Below are 22,154 nucleotides of genomic sequence, written 5' to 3'. Positions count from 1 at the left end.
TCTTATCTTGGTTCTCTGGTAGTGCTTTTCTACTCTATGCTTCAGGCATCCAGTTTGACCCAAGGTCTGTCACCAGTCTGATTGGTTGGCTTTTGCAGTAGCTAATTTAATAAAAAGTCTTTAGTTTCTTTAGATTGCTACATGCTCTCTAGCTCAAATTTTTGATTTGGCTCACTCAAGCCAGCCAATTCCAAATGTGCTAAAGCTTGTCTCCCTGGTTTCCTGGAAAATATTTAGGTCTCAATATACGCAAGTCTGGATGCTCTTTACAACTCACTCACTTTGACCCAGTTTTGGCTGAATGCTTGTAGTTGAGTATTAAGTGTAGTTGATGTATTTTAAACTTCTGATCAACTATTTTTTTAAGTGATTTTAGTTTAATTTGTCTGCAACTTTGTAAGTAACTTTGTAAGTTTGTAACTTTGTAAGTTATCTAAATGTCATTTTTCATCAGTTTTAGCATACGATTCAACTTTGACTCTACGTGAAATCTTGCTCCTAACAGTGATAAAGCTGCATTTTAATAGTTTCCCTGTGATTAAGTCAGTGACAATTTGGTTATGTGCTAAGAATCTTCACTGTCCAAGCAAAGCAAGATTGTTTAAAATTTGCTTTGGCTTCAACTTGACTTAATGATGAGCTTAAACAAGTCATTTATCTTGCAGAAGAAACTGGAAATGAACTGATGTGAATAGATGAACTAATCAGCAAGGTTATTTCATTTATAGATCTGATCTTAGCAAAATCCATTTGTACCTAGTAACCCAGAAACTGTTATTAAAGGTTCTGTAGTGTTTAACTATAAAAAAGCAGAGCTCTTTACTGCTTTTGTGTGGAGGCTGTGAGCATTAGAGCCTTTTCCAGAATGCTCAATCACATCCCTCAGGAGAACGTTGCTGTTCTGCCTGTTTTATTTCTTCTTTTCTCTCTTCTTGCTACCTTGCTGCTCTCAGAGACTGTACTGGTGATTGTTCCAATGCACTGCCGCACAAGACCAAGTGTAAAATCACTTATCCCTTCCTCTTCAGTAGCGCCGTATTAAAACTTGATCAGTTCCCTAATTCTGTTTGCTGTGCATTGTGAGAACAATCTCCCCTTCTGCCTTTACTGTGCTGCCACATCAATTGCAGATTCAGGGAAGTTTGACTCAAGTATCTTAATCTATACTGAACGTATGCATCTTGGCCCTGTTGCTTACTGTCATGGGGTAGTCCTGTTGACTTTTCTGTTGCAGATTCTTGTAGCAGTAGTCTTGCCTGGGAAATGGGGGAAAATTCCAGAAAGTTTTTTAAATTAAAACAAAGTAAAAGAATAACATGAATCCAGGCTTTTAACTATGCATTTCCTTCCTTTTATTTTTAGATATTTTCTTTATCCTTGACAGGAGTGAGAATAAACTTTATTTTAAAGTCATATTCAGTAGCGCATGGTCTTTGATCTAGAGGCAGATATCATCTGACATCAAAAGTACCCTTGATCTCAGCAGGACTGAAATCCTGGAGCACCAGGAAGCCCACAGTAACAGTATTAAATACACACAAATGTATTGTGGGAAGATTAGAGCAAGCGTGTCAGTTATCATGGTGCAATATGAATTCTCAAAGGGTCTAGTCTGGCACTTTAAACTATAAAAGAAATTGGGTGTAATTAAGTACATATTAACATAAATCTGACCTATTACTTCCTTAACATGATTTACTTGTGCTCAAGTCTGAAATTACTACTTGGGTTTTATGTTAAGAAAATGAAGATGGGAGAGATCAGGAAGTGGAAACAGTCCTTCTTACAGTGTTATGTGCTAGGGCTATATGTAAAGATAAGGAATTTTACGCAGTAGTGCAGTCAGTTGCAGTTGGGCATGTAATTGTCACGTTGCAAACAAATTTGTGCAGAGAAACAGGTTTGATCACCTGTTTTCCATCTTTTGTTTCAGTCACCTGTTTTCTGGGAAGTATGCAGCTGAAATACTGACTGTTAATGGCTGGTAGCAGCCCTGCTGAACATCAGCTCTTTCTTCCCCTGCCATTCATTGTTTCCATGTTAAGTTTCTCTCTCCATTTTATTGGCTGAGTTGGCAGCTTTTGCTTCTGTCCCACGATTATTTTCTGCTTAAGCTGGTCTAGCTAAGCTGCCCACTGCTGAATGTGCTGCTTAAGGAATGCTGACGCTGAGTCCAGGGCCATTATCCACTGATGACTGCCAAAGATGTAAATGCAGATTTCGAGCTTCCTAAATCCGTGTGTTGTGCTTATGGTAGAAGCAGGAGAGGGGATTTATTTGCATTGTTTGGGAGAGAAAACATTAGAAAGCATTTTGCTCTGAATTTTAAATGCCTTAAATGCATAGGAAACATCTTAAATTTCTGGCTGAGCTTATAACTTCAGAAACCCTTTTGTTGATGTCTCAGATGACTTGACAGCCACATAGTTCAACAGCAACGTTAGAAAATATTTTGAAGTTACACAAGTAGCATTATTCTCATCTGCTGTAGAATTTATTATTTCAAACAGCTGACAATACACTATATTAAAATTTACACAATTTATTGAATTTCCATAAAGCAAAGATGGGTATCATGGCACAAAATGCTGCCTAACCTTCCATTCGTGTTTTGTTACTGCTTTAATGATCTGAAGTGATTTGAAGTCCTGTCGGCTCTGTAATGAACTCAGCAAATAACAATGCTGTGTGCATTAGCGGATCTGTAATAGGTGTACTTTGAATTCAGCTTCCCAAAGATGGAACGTGCAAATGTTTTAAATTATTTTGTATTTAGAAAAATCAGTGGAAGGATTTAAGTAGTTTGAAAGAGGTACTGAGTATATTTCAGAATTGTTCGACTGCTTGTGTCCTTAGACTCCTTGATGTCCAATGTTGCTTCAGTTTTCTCTCCTGCACAACACTTTTTTCACCTCTGAGAAGCTGAAACTTATTTGTGTCAGTGTCTGAAAGTGAGAGGGGATAAAATGCACCTGCAAGGCTTGGCATTGGGTAATATTCTTACCATATGCTTTTGAAGGAGGGCTAGAGGTTTCTAGCTGCTCTGAGTTTTAGTGCTCTGCTTCAAACTGAAAAATCTAAAATGAGTTGAAAGTAATCAACTGGCAAAGGCAACCTGCTGAAACTATCTTGTTTTGTAACTACTAGACTAAACAATGGGTCCACAGTGCAATTATGGTTAAGTGCAGGTTGTTACACTGCTGCTTATGTGGGATAATAGTAAGGGCAGGAAACTACAAGTTTTTAACCTATCTAACTTTGCACCAGAAACTTGGTTAGAACTGCAAGGATGGTTGTGGATGAAAAATGCTTCTCTGCAGCTCTTAAATATGTGGTTGTCCAGACTAGTTGTATATCGTGACTTTAAACTGTTTTCTGCATGCTAGCAGATTCAAAAGCACAGATCCCTGGTGCCAGCATAGTCTCTTCTAATGTGACAAAACTGAGAAACTATTTAATAGTCTCTAGACCCTCTTTCATTATCAAGATGAATTCTTATATCTATTTTTCATGGTGTGGTATGCATGAGTTTAAGGGGAAAGGTCTCCACCACAAAATGACTTACAAAACTGTTAGCTTTAATTAGTAATTCTTTGTTTAATCCTGCTTTTGCGAACTGCTGAGGGCACTCAATTTGTGTTTTTCAGTGGGTTTGTCAACTGCCTTGGCAAGATCCAGGCTACTGGTTGGTATTGTGAATGTGGGCTCAAGCTGCTTCTGTTTGCAAGGGCTGTAGAACATATGAGAGGGAACTGGAGAAACGGGACTTGTTTGCAGGCAGGACCTAAAGCTATTGGCATCCAGCATAAAGAGGGTGCGAAAGAGACTCAATTGTCCAAAATGTGATAAAGTCATCTTTCATTGCTCCAGACTGCCAGCAGGATCTTTGAAATGTGCTGATGGTCAGAAAAGCTTGTGGTAGAGCACTTGGGGACATTGCTGATAGATCTTGGAACAGCAGTTCCTGCCTGAAAGTTATAAAACTTGCTCATAGGAAAAAAATACTCTATTCCGCTGTAGGGAACAGTACTGTGACTATTAGTTGGCTTTTTTGCCAAGTGACTGAATCTTAAAGCAAGAAAGCCTTTAGCCAAGGAAAAAGAGATTGTATTCCTTCCATAGCCAAAATTGAGTTGTCCTAATTTATTTAGATGTGCAGAAAAACACTTTTCTATTACCTCATGTGTGCTTCAGAAGAAATACTTATATCCACTGTTCTAACATGTTGATAGAAGTACTTAGTACTGTTCCATTTACTAGCTATCCTAAATGAGCTTTTCATCTGATGTCATTCTGCTGGTAGTTATACAGTAAGACTTCTCATAAGAACAGGTTCTATAAATCAGTAGAACTTAGATCTTCAGAGCTGCCTTTCCATGGAAACGTAGCTTTCTCTCTTTGCAACAGGAACAGCTGTCCTAAAATAAACACTGGATAAACAAATGACATGAAAGACCTTGGGATAAGGCTCTCTGTGCTTACAGTTTGTATTTTCTTGTCTGATTTCAGTGAATTAATCTACATAGTGCCTTTGGAATGGAATGATCCTTAGATGTAATAATCAGAATTCAGGGGATGTAATCAGCTGCTGAAAGCAGGTTGTATGCAAGCAGAATAATTGGAATGAGCAAGAAGTTGGGATGGGATTTTAGCAGGTCGAGGCACAACAAGTGGCCTTTCAAACAACTCTGTGTTTCTTATTTAGGGAAGATAGCTTCTATTTGCGGCATACTGTAACTGATGGTAAGGGCTAATTCTGCATTATTTCAGTAACTGTGTTTCATTTTATGTCCTTTGGAGTGGGGGGAAAAGACAAATGGAGAGTCTAATGTGGGATTAATAGCACAATGCTACTTTTAATACGTCTTCTGCAAGCATATATGCTTCTGTTAAAGGATTTCTTGGTGGCTCCATTGATGCACATGGTCTTATCTGAGGCATATTAGGCACATAGAAGTACAGATCATTAAAGTGCTTGTTGAGGAAAGCTTTTTGGTTATAAACTTGGTTAAACTATATTACTGTTGGGGGATAGCATTGTCATAAATGTACTTGGGAAATAAATAAAAACTGCAAGTAGTTCAAAATCTGTAGCACCAAGAGTGTCTGTTTGGTCTTTGTGTTGACAACTGTTAATGTTGCTACACTAAATGCTTTCTTCATCCAAATCCTTGGTAAGGAGATACAGTTCTGTAAACAAATCAGTTTTGTGGTGTGTTTTTTTTTTTCCTGTCTGCTACAGGGATATTAAAAATGATAGCATATAAGAAGTAAAATGTGAGCATTATGCTGTTAGCCATGCAGGGACCTCTTGTGGGCATGAGTATAGCTATAATTTTGTGTCTGTAGTGGATAGAGACTGGAATGTCTAATTGTACAGTAGAACTTTTCTCAAATTTTCTCAAATTGCATCTTTATAGTGCAAATACAACTCACATTGTATGAGTATGCAAGCCAGATGTAGAAATGAAATCAGCACTGTGGTAAAGTCTGTGAGCAGGGTAATCCCAGCTCCCTGTGTTTTCAGCCCTCTTGCAGTGTCTCCTCTTAGTCCTTATGAATCTATTCCACCTTTTTTCAGAATGGAAAATACCTTGTCCTTTTCTTCAGAAGACACACGTTCTGCAAAAGAATATAAATTCTAATGCAGAGCACCTGCACCTCTCACACTTTCTCTTTTGTTCCATATCTGAAGAGATGTTCTCTGTCCTGGTACCCTTCTGGCTTTGCAGGCTGGGATGATGGCCTAGAGCAGTTGCTCTCTGCTTCCGGACTCTGCTGCTAGTCAGAAAACTACGCTTTGCTGCCCTCGTGCTGTGCTGAAGAGCTGAGTATAAGCAGTGCCTCACAGCTCTTGTTTCTGATCCTCTGCACCATCTATCTCAGAGTCCACGTGAAAAGTGACATGAGCGAAAATCCCACCTGTGTTAGGGCTTTTGTGCCTTTTGTGAATATGCTGTAAATATGCTGAATTTTGGCACTTCAGGATCTAAGTGTCTCAATAACTGCTATATTGATTTGTATTGTTTTGCTTTTGTTTCCTAGGCTGTGAAGATATTATTGCTGAGAGCATCTCTCTAGACACCTTAATTGCCATTTTGAAGTGGAGTTCTCAGCCATACGGTTCGAAGTGGGTTCATCGTCAAGCACTGCATTTCCTCTGTGAGGAGTTTACCCAGGTCATGACTTCAGATGTCTTCTATGAACTAAGCAAGGACCACCTGCTTACAGCTATTCAGTCTGACTATTTACAGGTAACCTGCAGCTCAGAATATAGCTAGTTCTGCTTGAAGCAGGATATGTTGTGCTACTGCCAGAAGCACTTGTGGGTAGCCTGTCTTAGATTGTAGTCAAAAGCTTGTACGTAAGCACTACTTTTAAAGAGGTAAAAAAAATAAAATCGAAGTAGTGAATAAGAAGCCTATTTTGTTCTTGGCTTGTAATGCAACCCAAGCTGATGGTATGTGCTGTTACTTAAAGGCTTAGTAATAGCTTAGAAACAGATGCATATTATCTTAAATAAACCTTTTGTAAACTTAACATTTGCTTATATTTTCAAGTGTATTATTAAAAAAAAAATACAAACAGTAATTATGTAGTGGTAATGCTTATACTGCTGCAGTGCATATCCTAGCTAGAGGCAGTGTAAGCTGTTGAATTCAGAAGGTTTTAATTTTTTTAGTGGAAAGACAAAAATATCTTATCTGACAGGCATTGTGGAATCAATTTATGTTTGTTCTTTTTGCTTTGTGACAATCCTTCAGTGAGTGTGGGTTTAGGGAGGGGGAACCATACTGACTAATTGAAACCTTGTGGGTTTTTTTGCTGCCACCTCTTTGGTGAGTGTATCTTTAATGATGACTACCAAATATAGCATAAACAATATTGGGCTCTTTAAGTTCTATCTGTCCCAGTGTTGCTTTTTAAGGTACAAAGTGTTGTTTAAAATGATTTGTTAGGAAACTTAAATTTTTGTCTGTATATGAGTTTTTCCCCCTACAGTTGTTCTTTGACTAGTATGTGCTTGAGGTCATCATGTAGTTGATGTAGTTACTGTAACTTCTCAGGCTGTGCAGGTACTGAGTTTGTAACATTAAACGAAAGATCTGAACAATGCCTGGTGTTGGAATTGCCCCTTTAATTCTATCATTTGGATGTAATACTTACTTTTCTTCTTCTAGGATTCAGTAAGTAACCTAAATGTAGAAATCAGGCTAGTGATATATCAGTAGTGCTCCTTAAAATATTTGGAGCGAGCAATATTAGCAGACATAAAATAAAACGCTTATTTTGCTGCAGTTGTTTCTTTTTAGTTGTTAAGGGTTTGTGTATGTGTGTCATTTTAAACTAATCACATGCAGATTGCTGACTTTCTTTTATCCACCAGGCAAGTGAACAAGATATTCTAAAATATCTAATTAAATGGGGAGAACACCAGTTGATGAAGAGAATAGCAGATCGAGGTGAGGATACTTTTTAGCCATGTGCTAACCAAATAAGCCATAATGTTTCAAAGACCTTCATCTGGGTAATCTGTGATCTAAGACTTTGAATCTAAGGAATCTTCGCTGCTCATACTGTGGTTAAAACTAGATGAGAACTAGAATCTTTAGGAGAGGGAAAAATGGATATCCTCTAGAGCAAATAAGCATAGATGTTCTGTAGGAGCTTAAGCTGTTTAGACTCAAGAAGAAAGGGCTTAGGGTAAATCTTAGCAATGTCTAGAATGCCTTAATACAGTAAGAAAATGCAGTCAAGCTCGTTTCTTTGCCTCTTATCCTTTCAGTGGGTACCATGAGGCATTAATTCTGTTTGATTGTTTGTGTTGTTTTTTTTTTATGGCACACAGTCGTATGATGCAGCGAGTTGCCCAGAGAAGTTACAGGGTCTCTGTCCTTGGAGATAATAAAAACCTGACAGGTTATAAACAATCTGTCCTACCCAACCTGAGAAGGAATGGGGAATAAAATGGTTGCGACTTAATGTTTTTTGAAATCTACTGTTACTGCTTGCAGTACAACTGTTTTGTCAAGGTTGCTCGTTTGGAGTAGTTGTGCAGCTTCCTGATCTGTGATGATTGTTAATAGCTCGTTGTTTCCTGGGGTCATTGGATAATGTGATGTACAAAAGCAGAAATAAAAGTTCTGCCAAATTCTGTCAGACAGGGCCCAAATTTAGTCTCGTAGTTTTGTCTGAGTTTAAGGTACTTGAAACAGTGAATATGGTTTTATCAGTCAAATATTGGAAAGCACTAAAAATGCAGCCTGAACTTGAGCTCCCTGTATTGAATGGGGAATGTCTGACAAGTTTCCTCACAGGCTGAAGTTAGTCAAGTTCAGGTTGGGCACAATACTTAATATACAGGTGAAAGTAAGTAGTTACTTAGGGAAGGAAGATCCCAGAATGTCATATGGGGTTATTATACTGTCTTCAGGAAGATATACCACTCCTGGTGTATGAGCTTGAGAGCAATTTGAGTGGTTGTGATGTAGCATTTAATAGTGTTTTTCCTTTGAGGCTTGAGTAATTTATCCCAGCAGTCTCTTCAGGCCTTAATTTATAGAAAATTGGTTTTTGAAACCTGGTGGGGAAGAAGAAAGGTGATGCAGAAGAGAGTCACTGGAGGGAACTGCAGCAAGGCATAAACATTTTTATAGCATAGCTCTAGGTAAAGCTTTATGAACTTGCAACAGACACTACTCCTATGTTCCTTCCTGGCTTATGCTTTGAACGTGACAGCTGTACAAATGGCCAGTGGTCGTATAACCTGATCTTGAACCTGCTGATGCTTTGTATCAAATTTTTATGTGTAAACTACTTTTGGGGAACAATACTGAGAAATGCTGTGTTTTCTGAATTTTCTGTATCTTCCTATGAGCCACATAATTTATGATTTTTTTTATGTAAACGTATTCTTCCTATAAAATAACTAATTTTTTATTGTTTTCATACAGAGCCTAATTTACTGAGTGGTACTGCTCACAGCGTGAACAAAAGAGGTGTGAAAAGGAGAGATCTTGACATTGAGGAGCTGAGAGAGATCCTATCTCCACTTTTACCTTTTGTCCGCATAGAGCACATCTTACCCATGAGTAGTGAAGTACTGAGCGATGCAGTAAGTCAGTCATCTCGTACAAGTGTTATCTCTGATTTCTTTGTGTTTTGGATTCTACAGGGATCTGTGCAAGGTTACATGGCTTTTTAAGAATTTTTTGTACTTCAAATCTGTCAGGAAACTGAAAAACAAAATGGTGTAGGGGGTCAGTGTAAGAAATACATTGCTTTCGAGTTCTTCCCATATATACTTAGTATTTAATCAAACGTTAAATTTTGTCTTCGTTCTTCAAGATGAAGAGAGGCCTGATTAGTACTCCTCCTTCAGACATGCTACCAACATCAGAAGGTGGAAAGTCAAATGCCTGGCTGCGACAAAAAAATGCTGGAATTTATGTGCGGCCGAGACTGTTCTCACCGTATGTGGAGGAGGCCAAGGTAATAACCATTAACGTTTGGCTATTGTTACACTGAAGTCATCAGGGGGTTCTGTAAACAGGGAAAAAGGAATGGTGTGTTTTGTCTCTCTTTGCATGTACTGGCCTAAAGTACTAACATTTTCAATTTAACAAGACTTACAAGTTTGATCATCAGGCTCAAGTCTCTAGAACTGATCAGAAAAATTTCAACAAAATTTTTTTTTGTCGAAATTGAAATGTTTGCGAGACAGATCTTGATGAAATTCCACCGGAAACAAAGCAACGTTCTGAGGGAAACCTCCCTGGTTTCCAGCCAGTTTGCCGGCCCAGCTCCTCGGCAGCCCACCTGGCAGGCGGATGGCAAGGTGAGAGCCTGAGAGTCCCAGTCTGCAGCTATTCAGCAACCTTGGTGCCAGGTCTTTCAGGCTCCCCAGCTCCCACTAGAGCTGGGTGGAGAACCTCTGTTCCACTGGGCACAGGACTCCAATAATTTGTCATTTGAATCAGAATTCTTTCAGTCCTGTACAAAGTGGAATAAATATCCTGTGTCCAACTTGACTACAGTCCTTTGTGTCTCATTCACGCAGTAGTTTCCTTATTCAGTATCTTATATGAGGACTGTAAAACTGAAGAGCCCATGCCATATCCTGTTTGACAGAATGGGACCCTTATGGATGTCTAGCTAATTATTTGAAGCAATTCTATCTTGGGTCATGAGCTTATGAGTCCCAGCTCTGCAGGTGACTGCCAGACAATAGGGTAGCTGTGCACATCCGTATTGCCTAGAAGCTCTGAACACTGCTCTCTAATTCAGATCTTTCACCCTGTGTTTAAGACAGAAAATATCTTCTAAAGTCTGAGTGGTGACATCCTCTTTGAGGCGAGAAAGAACTATTTTGCATTTTGAGCACAGATGAGAGAGCACCAGGTGACACTAAGGGAACAGGGGATAAATAGCCAGTTAAAAACTTAGCTTTGTACCTTGGATTGTTAAAACTAACAAAAATGTGTTTAAAAGTGTATAATAAACATTGACGCTCAGCTTTCAAGTGTGTGTAATGGGAATGCTTTAGCAATAATCTTAAAGCTTTTTCTACGTGGTTTATTTTTTTTGGTCAGGAGTCCAACTTGTTTCTGTTAGTATTGTGCTGTGCTGTTACTTTTAATAGAAGCAAAATTAGTTGTTTAACCTTCGAGGAATAATTCTTGTTTACTACCTGGTAACTATTCTTATTTGTTTTGATTATTGGGAGGTGCAAAAGCTGCAGATAAGTGACTTCTAAATTATTTCCTTCTGCTAGCCTTATTTTTGAAGAATGAGAAAGTTAAATAAAAATCTTAATCAAAGATGTGCATAAATCCCTTTTGTCTTGTTTAAAATATGAGGGAAACATCTCGTTTTCAAGGTACTGTCTTTCAGTGGTATGGAGCTGAGAACCGTAACCGTTTGAGCATCTAGATTTGCCACGAGAAGAATACTTTCATTCTGACAAATTCAAATTAAACAAAGCAATTTTCCCCAACATTATTTGCCTGTTAGCTTTGAAAGGCCAATGCTAATAATAACTGGAAACTAGAGTAGAAAATGGCATGGATGTGTTGCATACTATTTTGGACCTGCTTTAGGTGTGGCCTTGGAGCTGTGCTTGCAACAGCTCTAGGTGGCCTTGAGGCAGTGCTTACGGAAGGTCCTGGTGGATGTGTACAATGCCTTCATGAGGGCTCTGATGGCTGTCGTTGCAGTCAGTACTGGATGAGATGATGGTGGAACAGACCGATCTCGTTCGTTTGCGGATGGTCCGAATGTCCAATGTGCCAGATACCCTTTACATGGTAAACAACGCAGTGCCGCAGTGCTGTCATATGATTACCCACCAGCAAGTTAGTACTAACCAGTCCAGTCCTCCTTCAGTCATAGCCAATGAAATCCCAGGTAAGAATGCTAGATCACTGATGACTCTGCTTGATCTCCTGTGAGTGGTTGGGGGCTTTGGAGCAGGGGAAAATGAATGTGTGAATACTGCAATCTCCCCAGGGAGGAGTACTTCGTAGTTTGTTTCTTCCTACCCAGCAATAGTGTGTTCTGCTTTGATCTACTCTGAGATTATTTATTATGCCATCCATCTGCAATTTGTAAGAAGATGAGTTACTGGAAGGAGTAGTACTTCAACCTGCTGTAACTGAGCGTTTTGAAAAACCTTGGACTAGTTAAATTTACTGTAGAATCTTTGCTGGACCCTGGCTCTCTGCTCTCAGAGTGGTTAGTTATTAGATTTGTACCAATCCTCCAAGATGGGTAAGATCCAGAAGGGTGGGAAATGGAAAAATATATTCTAAATATCTTCTACAAATCAGAAAGGTAGATGGGCCATAGCTTGTAGAACAGTCGACTTGACTCAGTTATCCAGGAAAAATATTGAAGTAGCTGCTCAGAACGCATTTTCTGTTGGTTTACCAAATCTACTTAAAAGCTTGAGTCAAATCAATGTAATTCATTCTGCAACAGAGTACGTTTTCTTAGGTGGAAGTAGGTACTTTAGGTTGCTTGGTGTTGATGCTCACAGGGTAGCCAGAGTCAGTGTGACGTACGGTCGTTTATGTATTTGGTCTTTTGGTGTCAAACTAAAAGAGTTTATCAAGTGAGATTGCCTAAGTATCTTTCTGTGTGTGGTTAGTAACTTAAAATGCATTTTCAACTGTGACCCACCAGTTGAATGGGAAGATGTGATTTGGACAAGGTTTTGCCGGATCTTGGTTTCTGGAGAAACTGACAAAGGAAATGGGATCTCAAAGGTCTCCAGTATTTTGCAGAAGTTCTCGTGGTTGGAAAAAATCTGACTCTGGGGGGGAGTGATGCATCTTGGCCAATTGGAAACTCCACTGCAGCTTGATTCTATACAATGTAATACTTAGGATTTATTGTCAACCCTTAGAGTATAGATGTGAGCTATGAGCCCAGCCAGAAGCTGGAGCACTGATATTGTCACGTAACTGCCTGCTTTACTTTGTTCTGTAATTATGTGAAATATTTGATTATTTTGCCAGTTCTTTGAGGCAGAAAGGATAGATGAGAGCCAGTTTGAGGAGATTAAGGCATGTCCCAGACCCTTAACTTGTACAGGAGTCTGTCCTTGAAGCACAGATACTGCACAGGAGCTCTTGAAGGGAGAACCAGGCGTCAACAGCTCTGTCTCAAATGCTGCTTAGACTGGGTTCTGGGAACATGAGCTGCTTTGCAGTTTAGGTATTCTCAATCTGTTGCTTGCATCTTGCTTGTGCTGTCGCTGATTGACTTTATTTGCCTAAAAGACACTGATAGCTTGTCTTGGTACTTCTGTTGCAATGCTACTCTGAGTTCAATCTCTGCTGAAGGTTGAACAGGTTCTACATGTAATTGCCATTTTCAGCTTGAATTAGGAATCCTACACCCAAGTTATATTTTTCGTGTATATATATAACATCCCTTCTATATGTTTTACATGAATAATAGTGAAAAAACAAAACAAAAACACAATAAACCACCACTAATAATAACAAAAAAATCATAAACAAAACATCCTGGGTTATCATTTTTAATGATAAACGTAAATGATTTTTATGCTCGGTAATATGGAGAACTAATTAAACTTCTCTACAATCCTTATTAATTTGTTTTTCAGCGTTTGTAAATGTTGGGTGTAACTAACATCTGATTGCCAAGCTGGGATTTTTAAGAACAATTGAGGTGTATGGAGCATAAAGTAAAAGATATATTTGTGAGCCATGAAGACTAGATAGAATCGATGCCATTTTCCTAGTACAGGAACTCAGTTTGGAAGAGAAAAAGTAAAGTTGCACTGCTTAGATTTGTTTCATGCACAATGTGAAATTGGGAACAGTTGTAGTTCTGCAGTGTTGGGTTTTTTCCTTCTGTGTAGCACAGATGTCTTTTCACACTGTTCTTGCTGCCTCGTCTGCTTAGTTTTTGAGTTTTCACTATGGACATGTGGTCATGGTACTACATAACCCCTGTAAAGCTGGTGACAGGTCAGATGCCAGGACTTATATATTCAGAGGTCTGGACTTGTTCTTTCCTGATAGGCACATTTTTTTTTCCGAAGGACAGCAAGACCACAAAGAAATACAGTTTGTCATCAAACAGCAGTGAAGAGTGGCATGAGAAACTTTTGCAACAGCATAAATTCCCCCCAAATTATATATGATTTCCTTTTGGAAAGGTTTTGTTTAATGATTTCAATATGGCTGCATAAAGCAACACCATCTAATGGGTTTATGTTGGCATTGTTTATGTAATTACTTTTTTCAGACACTCTTTCTGTAGTTGCATACTGATATTATGGTCTTGTGATTACAGAATTCCACTGGAAGTATAGAGTGTGTGCCAAAAAAAATCAATGAATTCTTGGCCTGTAGTATTCATGAGGGAGCAGTCAGTTGTTATTTAAGATATCCTGCCCCTACTCAAATCATAACATTCCTGCATCATAAGGGTAAAAAGAAGGCTATATTTGTGGTTCACCCTAGCAGAAGCTGGAAAAATGATGTACATTTTGTGTGATGTATGCCTATTCAGTAATGGTGTTCCAAGGAGTGTGTGAGTTGAGCTGTGGTTGGAGGAATGTTTTTCTTTAAAAAGGAAAAGGAAAAAAAAGGAAAAAAAAGACAAGCTTAGTCATCCTAGCGTTAGATTTTCCTTCACAATTAAACTTAACCATCGTAATTAACTTGGTGTCTCACAGTTTTAAAAGTAATCTGTTATCCCCAATTCTGTTCTCTGCTGTCCCACCAGTTCCCAATTTGCTAGTTGTAAAAGAGATGATCAAACGGCTGCAGGAGCTTCGTCACACTGAGCAGGTGCAGAGAGCGTACGCTCTCAATTGCGGAGAGGGTGCCACAGTCAGCTATGAGATTCAGATTCGTGTGCTGCGGGAATTTGGACTTTCTGATGCTGCTGCTGAACTTCTGCAGGTATGGAAAGTTGCCATTGTAAGATCAGAAATTGTTGGATTCAGGTTTTCTTCTGACTGAGTTGACTTGAATGTGTAATCTGCAGTAAGAGCTGCTTTGTGTGTGTGGACAACATCTTGATGCTTTAAAATGAGTCCAACTTTAGAGCCACCCAGGTGCAAATTACAGTGAGACTGTAATGTGAGACAGTGAGATTTCATACATGTATAGATGAAATCTATTAATATTTTTTTTCAAACGTTGTTGCCATTCAGACTGTTCCTACTGCCACAGATACTGGAAGCAAAGTCAGATCTCATATTTAAAGTAAATTAAGATTAAAGTATTGTTTTTAAGTAGGGTAAAGCAGTGTTAACATACACTGCCTAGGCCTTCAAGGAAGCAACAAGAGTACTTGGCTTATTTGTGTCTTTTTAACTGAAGGCTCTGAAAAGCTATTTTCTAGGGAAAGACTGGCTTGGCATTCTTCTCCTTGTTTGGAACTAGGTGATGAAACATTACAAACTTTTGGTTTATTGCTCTGCTTCCAGATACTTGGCAAACAGTTTATGATAGCTTTAGCACACAAGTGGTGATGTTCACATGTGAGTGGCTTGCTGCTCCTTCCTGAGCTTTTGTATTTGTCACTTGTCCTTTGTTTTTGTAAACTTGAATAATTAAGGTGGGAAAAAATAACTTTCTAAAAAGAATGGTGTGATTTATCTGACTGTGTAAATAGTGTATAATCAGAGTGAACGATACGAACGGCTTACATTCTTAATAATCAAGAGGCAGTTCTTGAGGCTAGTCAGAGCATGACTAGTGGATTAGATTGATCTCTTCTGGAATCAGAGAAAACAGCTTAAGTGATTCAGTAGATCTGCATAGACTGTGTCAGAACTGGGGAAATGAAAGTGCTGCTTATTTTTGTTGCTGTTAAGCAAGTTGCAGCTGTTGGTCAGCTTTTTCATGTAGCAAATCTGATGCCACTTGCCTTTCCTAACGATAATAATCCATGGTAACTTTAATTGCCTTGAGCTGTGAGGTTTCCTGTTGCAAAATACTTGGTACAGCACTAGTAGATTGAGTTGCTGTTTTCTGGACGGCTTCCCACTTCTGTCACTGATGTTTTTCTTCCTTTGCAGAATCCTCACAAATTCTTTCCTGATGAGCGGTTTGGGGACGAAAGCCCTCTCCTGACTATGAGACAGTCCGGACGATGTCGTGTGAACAGTACTCCCACTGCAGAAACCCTGTTTACAGAACTGGACTCTTTTGTGGCCTTCCATCCACCATTGCCCCCTCCTCCACCTCCATACCACCCACCAGCAACTCCTATTCACAACCAGTTCAAAGTGGGCTGGAAACAAAGGGTGCCAAGTCAACATCCCTCCCGGTCCTTTTCTTACCCATGTAACCATTCACTGTTCCATTCCCGAACAGCTCCCAAAGCTGCACCTCCTGTCTACTTGCCCAGTGTGAAAGCAGCTCCCCCTGATTGCACTAACACTACAGGCCTGGGGAGACAAACTGTGGCTGCAGCAGCAGCAGTGATGGCAGCTGAGAAACAAGTAGTAAGTATTATATTTTCTCCTCCCTGTCTCTGGTAGTTGTAAGTAGTAGTTCCAAGTAGCTTGTTGAGAGGAGGTGGAAAGAATTCGTATGGTGTTGTCACTTGGCTTAGTCAAAACAGCAGCATCTCTGGTGGTGAGGAGACTTCTCTGTCAAAACCTGTTTAAGTCTTTTGCATCCAAAGGGTATGGTGGCATCTGTGGAAGACTGAATGCTCCAAGGGCAGGGAGTGATTTTTGGAGGGTCGAATTGGACTCGTAAAGTTTCTGAAATAACAGTTTGCTCCATGTGAACTTCTGTAGAGGACTGCGTGTTGTAATTCAGTGGTAGAAATAGTGAGAAAGTTTTGGCTATTCACAGGTAAGCAGCCCCAAACTAAACAGGTGTGTATAAAGGAAATCTGTGGAGATTGTGAAGGATTTGCATACATAGAAAGCATTTTTAAAGTGAGCAGGCAAGCAGAAATTGGTAACTGTGGACATGGAGAAGTTCTGTTAGAGCATAACTAAACTAAATACTATAATACTGTAATACTATACTTCTGCTGCTACCTTTTTGTGAACCATTTTCTTTTTCTTTTCCAGTGCACTCAGCCCTTGCTAAACGAACTGATGCCAGATATTGCAATGGGGGTGTCAGCCATGTCTTTAAAAGACAGAAGACTGCCAGAGCTTACTGTTGATACAGAGTTAAGCCAGACAGTTACAGAGGTAGGGCCTGGTCCACCCCAGCACATTTCATGTATTCAGAGCAGACACATGCCTACGTCACGAAAGAAACATGCAATAGAGCAAAAAATTGATGCTCGAGAAAATCAGCAGGAATATCCTGACTTCTATGACTTCTCTAATGCTGCATGCAGACCTTCCACTCCAGCACCAAACAGGCACAGTCCTTTGCCTTCACAAGGCATGTATTATGGCCCAGATTTGTATAGCCACAATAAGGCATCACCAAGTGGCTTAAAGCCAGCTTATCTACCTTCCCAGATATCTCCTAAAAAGCAAGAGGATTCTAGGAGGGAATACCTGATCTCCCAGGATGGGCATCAACACAGACAAAAGAATGAGCCAATACACCTCGATGTCTTAGAGCAACCTCCCCAGCGACTGGACTTGGCGTTGGCTACCCAGGAAAGTGCTGGTAATGGCCCAGTTCACATCAGGGGAAGAACAAAAATGGAAACTGATTTAACCTATGGGCTAACCTCCAACAGACCTTCTCACTCTGCATACGCCTCTGAAATGCAAGAAGAGAGAGTCAATAGGAGAATGGCAGATGATGAGCCATTGGAGCATGGGACACAGAGAAGTGCAGATTTGGAAAGGGAAGATGCAGTAAGCAGAGGAAGGAGGTCTCCAAACAAACCAGACTTCCTGTATAAAAAATCTGCCCTATGAAAGCAACCTCCACTATTTCTCTGTGCCTAAGAGTTGTAAACTTCCCATTCTTTGCAACTTTTGGCCTGACTTCTGTCAGACAAATTCATTCATGCCAGCAGATGAATTCAGTCTCATCCTTTTATTTTGTACATACATTGCTTTATTAGAGATGGCATGCTATCAGATTTTAATGCTGCTTCTGGTTTTATTTTGTGGGAAACCTTTTTTTTTGTTTTTTTCTTAGCACATTTAATTAAGCCTTTAAAAAAAAAACAACAACAACTGGTACCTTTTTCTACAACCTGGTAGCCTTTTGCACCTGTACATCTATTTTAGTGTATTAGTTTTGTACTAATCTGTTAAACTTTGTCACATTTAAAGGACTGTATTTTCATACTTTTTGCATTTTCCCTTTCACCTGCCACTTCCCTATGTGCACGGAGTTGCACATTATGAAATGTATTTTCTTATGAGATAGCAACAACGTGTTTATTTTTTAATTATAGGAATTCCAAAGAACAGCACATGGAAACACTACGTTTTTAGTTAGATTGTTTTTTGTTTTTCTTCTCTTTAGATCTGAAATCTTCCTGATTTTTATGACTACAGCAAGAATCCAGTTTTGTTTGAAAGGTTCTGGCAGCTGGTCTTACCGTATAGCTGATCAATACGTGAGACTTCAGGTATCCAAGGGGATATTTAGGAGTCTAAATTCCAGTAAAATTCACCAGGATCTGTCTGATTCTGTTTGCTTAATTGCAGAGAATTCAGTGATCACCCAAAAGCACTTATTATCCAGACTAGAGTTGTTCATTTGACCATGTGGAAGTGAATCTAGAAATACTGTAAAAGGGAGAGTAATAACTTTTTCTTCCAGCTGCTCCCTACCTGTGAGTAAGTGAGGAGAGGAGTTGAGGATTCACACTAAATCCTGGCGTGTCAGTAAGTCAAGGCTTAGAATCCTGTGCTGTTGCCTGAATAGTAACTCTCCAGTTAAGAGGGTTCTGTGTCCACTGGAGGTGCTGAGGTGACTGCTCATTGCCTTGCTTTCTCCTGCCTATGATTTTAAACAAGGGCTTCACTCTTAGAGACATCGTTCAGTGTTCCTTATCTGATTTGAAGTATTGCTGACTTGTAATCACCACTGTTCTGCTGGGAAAAAGAAATCAAAGTGAAGAGTAACTGCTCCAGCATTAAGTGTGTGAAGTTTTAGCACTCTTAAGTTATATTTCTCATCCCCCTTACCTTGCTTTTTTAAAGAACAGAAATGAGATTCATCTCATGCCATCATATAAAGAAGGAAGGATTTGGGGCTGGCTCCCTGCTACTGGGTTGAGATTCACCACTGCAACTGTGTGACAGTTGTAGTTAAGTGTATTCTCCTTAGTAGTTACTGTTTAGTTCTTACCACAGCTTCATTGCATGTAGGGTAGGGATCTGATGCCACTGCAGTGTAGTGATTACTGGTAATGGCCTGATTGGTGTGAGGTTTATTATTTTATCTTATTTTTTTTAATGCATCTTCTATGACGAGGAATTTCCCATTAGCTGAAAACTTCCCAAGTTATGACCTAATAACTACATCAAGGTTAATCAAGGTTAGGCTGTTTCCTGCTAATGAGCTCAAAATGCTTAATACTATTCAGAGAAATCTTGTTGCAGATTTACTTTTAGATGATGGCAGGTTTTCATACACATCTTGTTTTATTACAGCTTGAGAGGCTTTCCAGCCACAAAACAGTTTTATACATTGAATACCACATTCCAGAATTACCAGATAGCTTCTAGAGAAATGAAGATGTGGGGTTTTGAGCCAATAAATCCTAATGCCTCCTCTATATTATACCTTCTGCTTCTATGGAAGCTCTGCAGATGCTCTTTCTGAGGCACAGCCCTGAAAGGCACAGTGTAGGGTTGGAGGAGAAACAAAACTGAACTGCATGGGTCATGTAAGTATTTTGTGGGTGAGGGGAGATGGTTTTTTTTCCTCCATTAGCCTCTTTTAAACCATTTTTTAACCACAGTAGAAATGAGTCCTGACCTCAACACCAGTGCATATTACCTCTGTGGGGCTGCCATGTAGAATGCTGTTAAATGTCAAAGGTGCTGGGGGGAGCAGTGCTCCCATGCTTAAGGACTGAGGTTCATGGGATTGATTCAGAAGACTGAGCACAGCGCTGTCTTACTTTGTAGCTCTAACCAGACACTTTGCTCTCGTGCTCCTGAGCGTTAGAAGCATTAACTTTCATCACATAAGAGAACCTGAAACTCACTGCATGTGCATCATATGTATGTTGGTAGCTTGACTGCTAAAACATCACAGTAAGCTTTCTGAGGACAGCTGTCCCGGATAGCTTATTTTTACCTAGAATTCATATTCTTTTGAAAGAAACTACTTCAATCCATAGCAGTTTGTGGCACTGTGTGCCGGGGCTGAGGAGAGGCTGAAATCTAGACTTAGCTTCTGAGCTTGAAATCAGTGGGTGCATGGCTGATACAGACTGAGAAGTTTTAAGGATATGATGTGATGGAAGTAATAGATTAGTTTGGCTTTGGAATCAGCTGTGAGAAATGCCTTTCTGGAGTGGAGGACAGGTCTGCATTTTAGAATACAAAACTGCTTCTGAAGTCTCAGAAGCTTAGCAGTGTTAAGGATAGAATAAAGTATTTAAAAGCAGGTACAGAAGAAAAGGCAAGTCCTTTGGAGGCCAAAAAGACAATCAGGCCAAAAAAGACAATCTGTTTTCATTTGTATATTTTGAGTTAGGAAGATGGTTGCAGCTAATGGTGGCTGCTCTTCAGTTGAAAAGGATTTGTCCAATGACTGGAATTGTTTTTTGTAGTCCAGGGTGGGATTTCCTGCCTAGTTGGTTGTAGGGGGAGGGGAGCAGACCATCTTAGTTCTTCATGGAAGCACCAATCAGAAGCTCATTTTCCTGTACTTTGCTCACAGAACACACATACCTATGCTACCTGCTACTCGTTGTTCTCTTTCTACTGAAACTTTGGTGCAAAAGCTCCTTGTTTACATGAAGCACTTTCTGATTAGGCTGGAAATTAACGTGTTTTCCTCCTACAAATCTGGTGGAGATTGTGGATTAGTGACTACATGTTGCTTTAGGATAGAGGTGTGAACGTTAAGCTTTCTTAGATGAGGATGATTTGTGTTCCTTATTCTGCTAAACAGAGAGCTCAGACTTTCATGTAGTGAGCAACATGCAAAAACTTTTTTCCCCCTTTCCTCGACTCCCTTCTTGTTTTCCTTAATATATGGACAAATAACTTAATTCCTGAAACAGATTCTTCCTTTGAAAAGTTTTATTGTTACTGTAGTTGCGTGTTAATAACTGCTGTGTTGATAGGCAGTTTCTTGTTGTATTTTTCATTTCTGAAAGCGAAGGTTGTGGGCCACCTTTACTTGTAAGCCTCAGTTTTGGGTCCCAGAACGTCCCAAACATTTGTCTTCATGCGTTTCTTTGGTTTGGGGTTTTCTGAAAGCATACACGTGCTGTTTGAGGCACTGTTGTTTCTTCTAATAATTATATGCTTCTATGGTAGAGGTGGTGCTGAGCTCTGCTAAAAGCAGGGGAACAGCTGAGTTAAAACTGTAAAACCATATTAGGGTTTTCTGTGATTCTCTGTATTCTGGGGGGCAGCCTTTGCCTTCTGCAGCGTCACAGTTCTGTTGTCCTCGTGTTGTTACTGGTATAAAGTCAAGTGCCTTCAATGCTAAAGGCTCAGAAAAACTTTCTTAAACTGACTTCATGTCCTATGCAAGTGTTTTTTTCTACAACCTGCATAACCAGTACTTTGTAAAACTTGTTTACGCTTCAATTGTACATAGTGTTTTTTAAGGAAAAAAAAAATAGTATTTTTATTTAGGTACCTCCGAACTTGAATTCTAGTCTTGTGTGATACATTGTAAAACAATACATTTCTCTTTTGAGTACCATTACAGTTGTAAAAAGGTTTTCACTGGTTCTATTTTTCTACTGTTGCTGAGAAGCATGTAACACTGACTTTATCCTACGTATAGTTGGCATTTCAAATAAATGGCTTGTATAGAACGTGCCTGTGTGGCTTCTTAATGTTGGGCACCACTTTGGCAGGACGCTGCTGAGTGGTAGGTAGCTGGACTTAAACCTTGTTTTAGAAGATGTTTGTTTTCTCGGAGCCAGAGACTAATTAAATACACAGCATTCTTTCCTTGAACTGCAGTTATCCCATGTCGGCTGGATCTTCATTGAATCTGTTTCTGAGGAACAACTGTTTCACCGCTTCAAAGAGATGACGAGTTTTAGCAGCGTGTCATCCAGCAGGTGAAAACACTGACTACACTCTCTTTGATGTACAACGGTTACATACTTTGGGTTAAGTCCTGCCATAAGAGGAATAAGGGGGTAAGACAGGAGGTGGAGGCAGGGAGGAAAAGTACTGTGTGATCTCTGATACTAATTGACATCTTCCTCCCCCTTCTCAGCCATGAAGATGAGTTTTAGGAGCAACTTCCTAAACTTGCATTTCATCATTGCAGGCTTTTATGTTCACAACAGCAGCTCAGCTTCACAGCAGACCTCGAGGATAGCATTTTGGAAGGACATGCACCTGGATTAAGAGTCTGAAAGTGAAATTGTCTGCACCCAAGTAGCTGATGAGCATTTCAGGTACCCTATGCTAACTTAGTGTAGGCTGATGCCAAAAACAGGCAACACATGGCTTCAATCTTGAGCTTGTATGAAACTAGAGCTGTAGTATCTCATTGTTCTGGAACTCAGAAAGT

General features: G+C 39.6%; 1 protein-coding gene across 2 annotated transcripts in view; it reads left to right on the top strand.

The window, feature by feature from the left end:
* BTBD7 (BTB domain containing 7) overlaps window positions 1-21,441 on the top strand; it is a 46,675-nt gene extending 25,234 nt beyond the window's left edge. The window contains exons 4-12 of one of the 2 annotated variants that reach the window (XM_015865241.2): window positions 6,046-6,254; window positions 7,388-7,463; window positions 8,955-9,115; window positions 9,349-9,492; window positions 9,725-9,838; window positions 11,217-11,406; window positions 14,263-14,441; window positions 15,566-15,994; window positions 16,577-21,441. In XM_015865241.2, coding sequence (XP_015720727.1) covers window positions 6,046-6,254; window positions 7,388-7,463; window positions 8,955-9,115; window positions 9,349-9,492; window positions 9,725-9,838; window positions 11,217-11,406; window positions 14,263-14,441; window positions 15,566-15,994; window positions 16,577-17,392 — 2,318 coding nt within the window. In that variant the 3' untranslated portion in view covers window positions 17,393-21,441. The remainder of the gene's footprint in view (window positions 1-6,045; window positions 6,255-7,387; window positions 7,464-8,954; window positions 9,116-9,348; window positions 9,493-9,724; window positions 9,839-11,216; window positions 11,407-14,262; window positions 14,442-15,565; window positions 15,995-16,576) is intronic. The other variant, XM_015865242.2, reaches the window with a different exon arrangement.
* Window positions 21,442-22,154: the final 713 nt, after the last annotated feature.

This window comes from Coturnix japonica, chromosome 5 (genome assembly GCF_001577835.2).
Source record: "Coturnix japonica isolate 7356 chromosome 5, Coturnix japonica 2.1, whole genome shotgun sequence".
Lineage (NCBI taxonomy): Eukaryota > Metazoa > Chordata > Aves > Galliformes > Phasianidae > Coturnix > Coturnix japonica.
This window is presented reverse-complemented; position numbering and strand designations above follow the sequence as displayed.